The sequence below is a fragment of the Trachurus japonicus genome, chromosome 12, assembly GCF_045865225.1.
Source record: "Trachurus japonicus isolate A0001 chromosome 12, Traja_1.0".
NCBI lineage: Eukaryota > Metazoa > Chordata > Actinopteri > Carangiformes > Carangidae > Trachurus > Trachurus japonicus.
This window is the reverse complement of record NC_140918.1, coordinates 25,645,519-25,656,272: the sequence shown is the minus strand read 5'-3', so window position 1 is coordinate 25,656,272 and position 10,754 is coordinate 25,645,519. Positions and strand designations below refer to the sequence as shown.

Sequence of the window (10,754 nt, the reverse complement as noted above, 5' to 3'; positions counted from 1 at the left end):
TAGGATTATGAATTGGTGTGACATTTTCCTTTGATGCCAACAAAAGGGAATCAGTGCCAGTTTTGACTGTAGTTTTGACCGCCCCCCCCCCCCCATCAATTATTACTGTAGTGTGTTAAAAGAGTTTAAAGAGCCACCAGTCCTAATGGTAATGAGAAAAGAAAGAAAAATGAGATCAAGCTTAAACTAGAAAATTTCAAGATAATTATTTTAATCTAAGTGAGAGAGAGAGAGACGGAGAAAGCATTAACACATCTATCTGATATTTACTCTAAGTTTTGTAACTTTTCTTCTTTGTTGTTCTGGGTGATTTCAAGCTGAACTTTTCCCTGTTTAACAATTAGAAAATCACGTTCAATGGCAATAGTTTGCACTTTTCCTTAGGGCTGATGTCAGCGGATAAACTAATATCGTATAATGTGAAATAGGGTTCAATGGAAATAAAAAGGACTCTTGTCTGCGAGTAATTACATAGAAATTCATTTCCCTCATGCAACATGTGCAGTCTCTAGACCATGGCTTTGACATTAGTCTGAGGAAACATCTGGCCTCCCTCTTGTGCCTTCTGAACTGACAGCAGTTTGATTAAACACACTGGCTCAGTTCAGCAGGAACAGGAGTCTAGTCAACACACAGCATTTTGTCATTCATATCAAGGGGATGAACCGTGGAGACATGTTGAGGGGGAAAAGTGAAGACAACATAACTGAATGTGATTTATATATAGCCTATATTATTCGAGGGTAGTTTATGTACAAATCTAAAATTAACATATTTATTATAAGATTGTCTAAAGAGAAATATAAAACCCCAAATGTGATGGAGTTGATGGTTGTTCACAATTCAGATTATGAGTGTTTGCTGCCTCCTATTGGTTATAATGAGGGAGTACAACTTCACAATATTAATAGCCTACCTGTTACAGCAAAATGTCGATTATATTCAGATTTAGACAGTGACATATTCTGTGGTGTCCTGGTGAAAACCAGAAAACACACAACCAACAAAAATGAAGCAGCAAACAGTTTAACAAGCAAACCACGGATGATGCTTGTATAAACAGCTACATTATGAATTTGAATGTGCTGAACATAATTTGTTAAAGTGTGGGTTCAAAAACACGGTTGAACAAGAACATGGGAGCAGGAGTATTATATGTACTGTAGTAGTACTGTTACTGCACCTCACGTGGAGGACAGAAGTCTTCCCAAAATGCAACTGGCTTGGTGTTTATTATCACACGAAGAAGAAGAAGAAGAAAGAGGAACCACAACATGACAGTTGCTCAACTCAACTTACCCAAAGGCGGATTTCCTTTAACGAGCGCTCTGACAAACTGAATAAAAGCGGTCCGCACTCCGCACACAGGCAGACATGCTCAGCATGGAGCTGTTTGAGAAACACGCGTGCGCCATCATGAAGGCGCTGGTGGACACGGCGGTGTCCGAGCTCCGCGGACTGCTGCACGGCCACTGGGCTGAAGCCATGGCCGCCGCCGCCCGGCAGCGCTCCGCTCCGGCTGCTGAGGCGGAGGTGAAGCGGGAGGAGGAGGAGAGAGAAGTGACTCCACCGGAGGAGAGACAGGAGCCTCACACGGCTGTAACGGTAACACACACGCGCACGCACGCACACATATACTATCGTCTAAAGTTAGGGGAGCAGTAGTTAGCATTTTTTCTTGTAAGTTAGGAAACACGCTTAACTTACCATGCAGCTACCATGAACTGTGTTAAAAGCATAGAGTTTAAAAGAGAAGGTTAAATTATTAGGAAGAAGTTAACCAAATTCAAAAGAACATGGCACAGGTTCTGTATGTGCTGTAGCCAGGTGCTATTTGTATAGCCTTGCTATTGAAAAGTGCAGTTTTATTTATATATGTTTTATTTATTTATTTGCACATATGCCTAAAAAAACAAACAGTAAATAGTTCCTGTAGAGTAGAAGGGAATGTGCGGGTGAGGTCCTAGTCCACCCTGATACTACCAGTTACTCATGTAGAGAAAACAATTTCAAATAAATAATGATAATATTTACAAGGAAAAAAAAAAAGAGAATGGGAAAAAGAGAAAGAGAGAAAAACAAGGTGTGAGTTAAAAGATGCAGAATATGAGAGACTCATATGGGACTCACAGTTCACAGAAAGTACTTAATATTCATTGTGTCAAATGTCTTTTTTAATTGACCTAAGGTATTTGCTGCAAATTTCCTCTTTTATCACTTTGATAAAATTGGTCTCCATCTCGCTCAGTTTGCCAGACTCCCGCAGAAAGGGAACATCAACTATTAACTTTTTTTAAATTATTTGTTTAATTGACTAAAACAGTTATTGGTTTATCATAATTATCTTTTAATTTTCTGTGGTTACACAAATCAGTTAACTACTACTATAACTACTAGTTATAGTGCCCTGGCCTCATTCTTCCTCTCCCATGACTTCACAGAAACAGTTCACGTTGCTGATGGAAGCACTGACCAAAGCTGCAGTGGAAAAAATATTGATGATCTTGAAAGTGACCGTGTGTGCAGCTCAGGACAGTCCTGCTGCAGAGCAGAGCGCCGCACAGGACAGCGAGGCTAAAAAGACGAGTAAGAAGCCGACAGCATGGCGAGGGACCAGGAACAAAAAGCGTGAGTTAGCACAGCTCAAGTAGCGAAGGAAACACTTCTTCACACCCTTCAAATCTTCACACCCTGGTTTTTTTTTGTGGTACGTCTAACATGATTTTATGTTCCCGTCAGTCTCAGGGCCAGTAACCAGAAGCCGTGGTCAGAGGAAGAAACAAGAAGAACTTCAACCAGAAATAAGAGAGGACAACAACCACATGTGTAACCGAGGTATTAAAGCAGCTGCTGCTGAATGATGATTGCTGCATTTAGGAATAAAAAGCTGTACTCTGATAGAGGAGGCCCATTAGTTGTCCGTTGCAGCCTCTCAGACAGCAACAAACAACACTCACTCTATACAATGTGATCACATCAGCGGCATTGAGCAAATCTTGTTTTGAAATTAAACCGTGACACAAAATTGACTGAAGTTCATGTTGTGTTTTATGTCCTTAGAGGAGCAACAGACTGCAGAAGCAACAACAACATCAACAACAACAACAACAACACCATCAACAACAACATCAACAGCAGCAGCAGCTGAACCAGAGCCAGGTAATCTGCCACTGTAGTTTGAGTCAGTGATAGCGATAGAATAGTCGACAGGGTCAGTCCCATGTAGTGAGGTACAATGCATGTGCAGTGCACTCCAGTGACTTTTACCATTGATATTAATGCTGATCTTTAAATTTCAAAACATTCACTAGAGTTCACTGAGTAACAGATGAGATTTTGGTGGCTAAAGTTCAAAGGTTGAAGATCAAGATCATGGTGACCTCACACAATATGTTGTTTGGCCTTGTGAACACAGCATCTTCAGAACGATTTAAAGCAGTTTCAACTGATTACATGTTGATGGTCAAAGACATTACTCAAGGGGCGCTGATAGTTCATTGGGTTGAGCAGAGGGCTGTACTGCAAAGCCAGTTTAGTGGGTTAGCGAGGTATGTTGAGTCTAAAGCCAGGCTCTCCTGTTACTATGAAGGTGGCTCTCTTTTAACCCGGCTAGATCACCATGGTAACTTATGCTTAGCTCATAACCTGGTCCCGACCAGGTTATGTTCAGAGTTTAATCATAAAATCGGCTATAAAGCAGTCCCTCCAGGAATTCGCGATGTTGCGATCGCAACAATTAACGCAAATTCAGCCAATCCCCGCAAATTTTTGCGATCTTGCAATTTTGTACAATCACCGCAACTTTTCCGCAAATTGGACCAATTGTCGGTGCTTTCCGCGAGTTACACAGCAGAGGGTGCGAGTCTGGACGGAGTGGTTGAAAGTGAGTCCACGGAGGAACAGCGTGGCTGGGCTGACGGCAAGAAACTTGACACAACGTGCACAAAGTGATAAGTGAAGGAACACAAGCTGAGTTGAACGTGTTGAGTGTGTGAGTTGTCCTGGTTGACCACCCGAGGCTGTGTCAACCCCGCAGCACTCACCGAGGGAGAATCCAGTGAGTGCGCCACTGCAGGGCTGGAGCGGAGCAGCCGGCGGCCAGGTGCCCCTTCCCCCATCCTAAGGCCCTGGCCCTTTAGTAGCCACCCTCCCCTTTTTATTCAAAGACTGGATAGTTTTAATGGCATTTTAAAACAGTTCTTTTACCACGATTTTTAAACAGACATTTTAATTAAAAGTAAAACAACTTTCAACTCTAATTTTCCTGTGCCTTTCTTAACAAGTGGGAAATTGCTGGTATAACAGGACCTCACATTATTTTGTGACGTTTCAAAATTTTCAATTTTCCTTTGATTTTTAATTATTCAGAACAAAACTGCAACTTTTTTTTGCAACTTTCGCTGTCTCCCGCAATTTAATCGCAACAAAAGCGCTTAAAACATCGCAACATTCACCGCAATTTTTTGAAAATGTGGCCGCAAAATCAGGCATTTTAGGCCGCAACAATCACAAAAAAAGCCCGCAAAATCCTGGAGGGACTGATAAAGGCGCCGCTGTTTCACTATTTAACTCATTTACAGCTGCGTCACCTTTACTTTGACAGTCCAGAGCTGGATCAGAACGGAGCGTTTGTACAGAGGGAGAGATCACGCTGATCCGCTGCTGTTGACTTTCTCTCTGAGTGTCTCCGCCGAGTGTTGTCTCCGCCTACAGTTGTTCTCCTCACCCGTTGAGATGAGCGTCAGGAGCTCATTATATAGTAGGCTATAGCCTATATATTTTATTTTATGTCATTCCCCCTCTCTGCCTCCCAGTTTCCTGTCTATCTCTACTGGCCTGTCAAGAATTCACACAGCAATTACAACATAATTTCACACAAATCATGAATATTTTATATAACTATTGATAAACAGGTTAGCCCATCTAAAAATGAGACTGAGTGGAGGAGGAGATTTCAGGCTCTTTCAACAGAAACAAGTTTTTCTGTTTTACACAGTTTTTTTCTTCCAAAGCAAATATTAGTTTCAAGATTCAAGATTCAAGAGAGTTTATTTGTCACATACAATAATATAAGATCATTGCAGTGAAATGATGTGTGCATATACTCCAGTGACTGTGCAGTGTGCACAAACAAAAAAGAAACTGAGAGGCTGTGATCGCTGCTTCTTCTTCTTTAGTTTCAGATCCATTAAACAGTGTTGTTTTTGTTACAGCTGATGTGACCACACAGACAAAGAGTAACTCTGGTTCCCAGTCTGAACCTACAGCCGCGTCAACAGAGCCCAGCTCAGAGCGGCCTGCTGGGCCGGCCTCGGATGTCACTGAGAGGGCTGTCATGGAGACGGACAGAAACACTTCAACTACCAAGATCAAAAAGAAGAAGAAGAAGAAGAAGAAGAAGGCATTCAAATGTCCTTCATGTGACAAAAAATTTGCTCTCAAGTGTTTGATGGACCGCCACTACCTGACTCACTCCAAGCCTCACCTCTGCTCTGACTGTGGCAAACGTTTCGCAGGACTCCCGGGGCTCACCGCTCATTCAAGGCAGCACACCGGAGAGAAGCTGCACAAATGCGCGGAGTGCGGGACGCAGTTTGCCTACAAGAGCACCTTCGAGAGACACATGCGTCAGCACAGCCTGAGGAGGCCGAACACGCACACGTGCACGCTGTGCGAGAAACAGTTCACCGGGGACCTGGCGCTCCAGAGGCACAGGTGTTCTGCTCTGAAAAAGACGTTTGTCTGCTCGCTCTGTCCGGAGACTTTTGAGTGCAGACAGAGATTGGCCGATCACGAGAATCAACACACGGGGGACAGAGATTTCGTCTGCGAAATGTGCGGCGAGCGTTTCTTCTCGTCCTCGTCCTTGGCCACTCACCGGGTGACCCACAACCAAAAGGAAAACTGCTGCGAGGTCCTCGGCGTCGGGTGCAGCGACGCCAGCGTCCTCAAAACTCACCTGAGCAAACACACCGGGGAAAAGCTTTTCACCTGCGAGGTTTGCGGCAAAGGCTGCAGCCACCAGAGCGCGCTCAAGCACCACATGCTGACCCACACGGGAGAGAGGCTGTTCGTGTGCGAGACGTGCGGCAAACGCTGCGGCCACGCCAGCGCCCTGCAGAACCACATGAGGATCCACACGGGGAAGAAGCCGGGCCAGCAGCCGGTCTGCGACGTGTGCGGGAAGCAGTTCCGCTGCACGGTCAACCTCAAATATCACATGAGCATCCACACGGGGGAGAAGCCTTACTCGTGCGAGCAGTGCGATAAGAAGTTCAGCAACCCCAGCAATCTCAAACTGCACATTAGGATTCACACTGGGGAGAAGAAGTATGGCTGCAACATCTGCAACAGGAGGTTCACCCAGTCTGGCAGCCTCAAACTGCACCGGCTCATCCACACGGGAGAGCGGCCCTATCACTGCCTGGTCTGCAACAAAGGATTCCTCCACGGCAGCGACCTCAAGAAACATCAGAGGGGTCATCTGCCGGGGGAGGCAGGACGTCGGAAGTCTGGAAGAGCTGCAGTGAAAACCTGAACACTCACTTTCTCCACAGAGCCAGTCAACGTTAGACAATCAGACAGTGTAGCCAAATCTTTAAAGGACTTTGTCAACACACTCTGTTCTGGACCGTGACAAAAGTTGAAGTTATGTAGCTTCTCCTGGAAATAGAAAGATCTGTTTGATATTTTTCAGTTTAACTAATAAACTAACGACCACAGATTATTAATAAAGTTTCCATGTCGTTCACAGTGACTTCTCAAATCCTTAAAGGGATAGTTCAACATTTTGGCAAACTGGCCCATTGCCATAATCCCTATAGTTTTAGGAGTAGGTTCCTTACCTTTAATTGTCGGTGCAAGTTATTTTTAGAACGGCAGAGCAGAGCCGCGAGCTGCGCAGAGCTATGTTACGAGATGGAATTGTTTGAGACAGAAGCAAATGCAGAGACTGCTTGCCAAAAAACTGCCCATCAGCATCAGCGGTTTTGCATGAATTTACCTCGAAAACAACTCTGTCTGGTAATGTTCCATTATTATCTCATAGCGTGGTGAATGTGCAGGTCACAACTTGTCCACAAGAGCGTTTTGGAGTCGTTGGATTGTGTATTTGATAAGTTTGATGAGGGAAAACAAGAAATCTCATTAGCCTCCGTAGCGTAGCTCTGAGCAGCTCGCGGCTCTGCTCCGCCGTTCTAAAAATAGCTTGCACCAACAATTAGGTAACAAACCTACTGCTAAAACTATAGGGATTATGGCAATGGGCCAATTTGTCAAAATGGTTGAACTATCCCTTTAACACACTGTTCTGGACCGTGACAAAAGTTGAAGTTATTTAGCTTCTCCTGGAAAAAGAAAGATCTGTTTGATATTTTTCAGTTTAACTAATAAGCTAACAACCACAGATTATTAATAAAGTTTCCATGTTGTTCACAGTCACTTCTCAAATCCTTAAATGCTATTTCAAAATAATTAATCTCTGATATCAAATCAGTGGCGGACAGTTGCCTCATAGATGTTTCTTGTTGGTAAATGGCTGGAATTTCATGAATGAACTGGAGCTGGTTGCCATGGTTGTTGGTATTCCTGATCCATGCTCATTGTGTTTTGAGTGGAGCATGCTACTTATTGTGTCATGTGATTGCTAGTTGGCTGAACAGTGGGAAGCTTATCAACACACTCTGTTCTGGACAGTGGCCTAAAGTAACTTGTGAGGGGTCAAACTAGGGGTTTTTCATGATTCTGAGTTGATCACAAACATTAGTTTTACACCCAAAGCATTCCTTGGTGGAAAAAAACAGCCACACTTGTGTTTTTGTTTTTAATACCCACTTTTCCTGCTCATCAGAACCCCCACCACCACCAATAGAATGTATTACAGAGAAGCCATTCCTTAGCATGGCAGAGGCTGTGTCACATATTACTACTAAATACTCAATAATATAACTTATATTCTAGCCTTTTCTTGTAGGACATTATACAGACCCTCCAGGATTTTGTGATGTCATGATTGCAACTATTAATGCAAATTCATTTATGAATTCTTTGGCCTTGCCACTGCAACTTTTCTGCAAATTTACTGTCATAGACCGCTGTGGTCACAATGTTTCCATTACATGTTTTTTTGCGTGTCTATGTTTTTATTACTAGTTATTGTTTTCATATAACATTAAGTTTTATGCAGATTGGGAGTGAGAGAGAAGGAAAGACATCAGGTGCACACCAGATTTCACATACCAGTAAAAACTGAAACATACACACACCCTTCTCACTATTGGGTAGCCTACATGTAAATTAAAAGGTTGCTTTCTTATTTTTATTATTATTTTTTTTATATAAATTTAGCGACATCACAAAATCCTGGAGGGTCTGTATAATGTCCTACAAGAAAAGGCTAGAATATAAGTTATATTATTGAGTATTTAGTAGTAATATGTGACACAGCCTCTGCCATGCTAAGGAATGGCTTCTCTGTAATACATTCTATTGGTGGTGGTGGGGGTTCCGATGAGCAGGAAAAGTGGGTGTGGCTGTTTTTTTCCACCAAGGAATGCTTTGGGTGTAAAACTAATGTTTGTGATCAACTCAGAATCATGAAAAACCCCTAGTTTGACCCCTCACAAGTTACTTTAGGCCAAATTTAACATTTCGGAATTTTCGCAAAATCTGGTTACGGTACCCCAATTTTGAGTAGTTTTTTAGGGGGTTTCCCACTGGAGTTGAATGTCAACATTTTATTACATGATATTACACACCCTCCTAAACACAATGGTGAAGAAATTTATTGGTAATGATTTACTTCCCAGATTTCCATAGGTTTCCAATGGAGAATAATGGAATAATGTGGAAAGAGACCCCTTAAGACCCCTAAAGGTCAGCCACCAAAGTGGTTCCACGTCTGAAATTAAACCTTGGGGTATGTAGATGAAATGCTGAAAGTTTCATGCTTTAGTCATTAAAACGCACAATTCCTTCCATATATGAGCTTATCTGCCCCACTATTTAGCTTCTACTGGAAGAGAAAGATCTGTTTGATATTTTTGCAGTAATAACAACCACAAAATATTAATTAAGTTGTTTACAGTGACTACTCAAATCCTTAAATGTGATTTCAGAGTGAAGAGTCTCTGATGTCAGATCAGTGGTGATGGACAGTTGTCTTACCGCTTCTTGCTGGTAAATGTCTGGAATGTCACTAATGAACTGGAATTGGAGGTGGTTAGTATTCCTGATCCATGCTCGTGCGGAATACTACTTATTGTGTCATGTCATTGGTAGTTGGCCGAACTATGGGAATCAACATACTCTGTTCTGGACTGTGAAGTTGAAGTAAGCTTCTCCTGGAAAAATAAAGATTTGTTCAATATTTTGCAGTTTAACTAATAAGCTAATAACCTCAGAATATTAATAAAGTGTCCTGTTGTTCACAGTGACTACTCAAAAGTTCAACATGTCTGAAAAGGTTGTTCTTCATTAACAGCTCTTAACTTCATTGCTTTGTCTTAAAGCTGTACTCACTGTCAACTTAATGTTTTTTTTCCCCACTTGACTGGTTTAACTGGAATCACACAAATGACTTGCATGTGGATAATTGCTTTTGTCATTAAACACAAAAAGGGGAGGAGGAGGTAAATGAGGTCAATAAAGTTGGCAGATAACCCAACATAATTAACACTTCATCAGACTGTGAGACTTGTAATAAAGAGCTGGACGGACAGTGACTTAGAGAAACACAGAGACACTGTCACACATATAGTGTAAAGAATTAAACCAGAGGAATATCTTAAGATTGGAGTAAAGAAATGAGAATGGAGGCGGTACAACACATCACACTTTCTTTGACATTGTCATTGCTTTTGTGTTGAACTAACACGCAAGAAAAAACTGTTAAATCTGTTAAAATGTATTACTGTAAATGAAACCAACAACACAGACTCTTTTACCTATTAGGGATATACTGCCACAAAGCCTCTGGATAAAATGAAAACATGTTTATAATGTGAACTACCCATGTATAATGTACAAATACTGAAATAAATATGTTGTAACATCTACTTTAGTTACTAAAAAAGGAAGTGATGACCCTCCCTGTTTCTACATCCCATCCCTGGGGATACCATATAGCACCCATACATAAACATGAAAATTTGTCTTGGCTCAAGATACATGTTACAGTAATATATGAAATTCCTCTAATCCCAATAGGTTTTATATATGATTTGTACATATTTACTGTTATTTTATATGTATATTTACATCACTATATCAGAGTAGTACAGCTGGTTTCAGTCACATTATAAAGAAACACTCCCTGTTTGTGCGCCTGCACCTTTCACATTTTCACTTAATTACACTTGAACGTCCTGTGCTTCCTCTCATCATATTTATCATCTTTATGATCTCCAACCTGTTTCCATCATGTACAGGTGAGAATGTGAGTGTCATCTTGTTCTGTCAATCAGAAATGTGACTGTGGCTCCAGACAAGAACATAAACCTACTGTACTCTGTTAAAGCTGCCACTAGATGGTGCTGGAGGATCAACATCTGTGAAACGGCAATATCAATACTCAACTCCTGTTGGTGCTACAGGATGAAACCTCACATACAAGTCATCAACAGGTATGTATATCTTACTGATGGATGGATGGATGGATGGATGGATTCTGCCTTCAAATTCTTTTTCAAGGGAATCTGAAGAGACCTTATTTCCTGTTTTATGCAGCTGGTGATAGATTTGAATGAGAGACTGAT

General features: G+C 41.9%; 1 protein-coding gene across 1 annotated transcript; it reads left to right on the top strand.

Moving 5' to 3' along the window:
- Positions 1 to 1,282: 1,282 nt before the first annotated feature.
- LOC146977605 (uncharacterized) lies at positions 1,283 to 6,777 on the top strand. Its single transcript, XM_085794333.1, has 6 exons — positions 1,283 to 1,605; positions 2,442 to 2,628; positions 2,740 to 2,835; positions 3,061 to 3,172; positions 5,111 to 5,115; positions 5,214 to 6,777. The coding sequence occupies exons 1-6, from the start codon at positions 1,375 to 1,377 to the stop codon at positions 6,536 to 6,538; spliced, it is 1,956 nt and encodes a 651-aa protein (XP_085650459.1). The 5' UTR covers positions 1,283 to 1,374; the 3' UTR covers positions 6,539 to 6,777.
- The last annotated feature ends 3,977 nt before the right edge of the window (positions 6,778 to 10,754 follow it).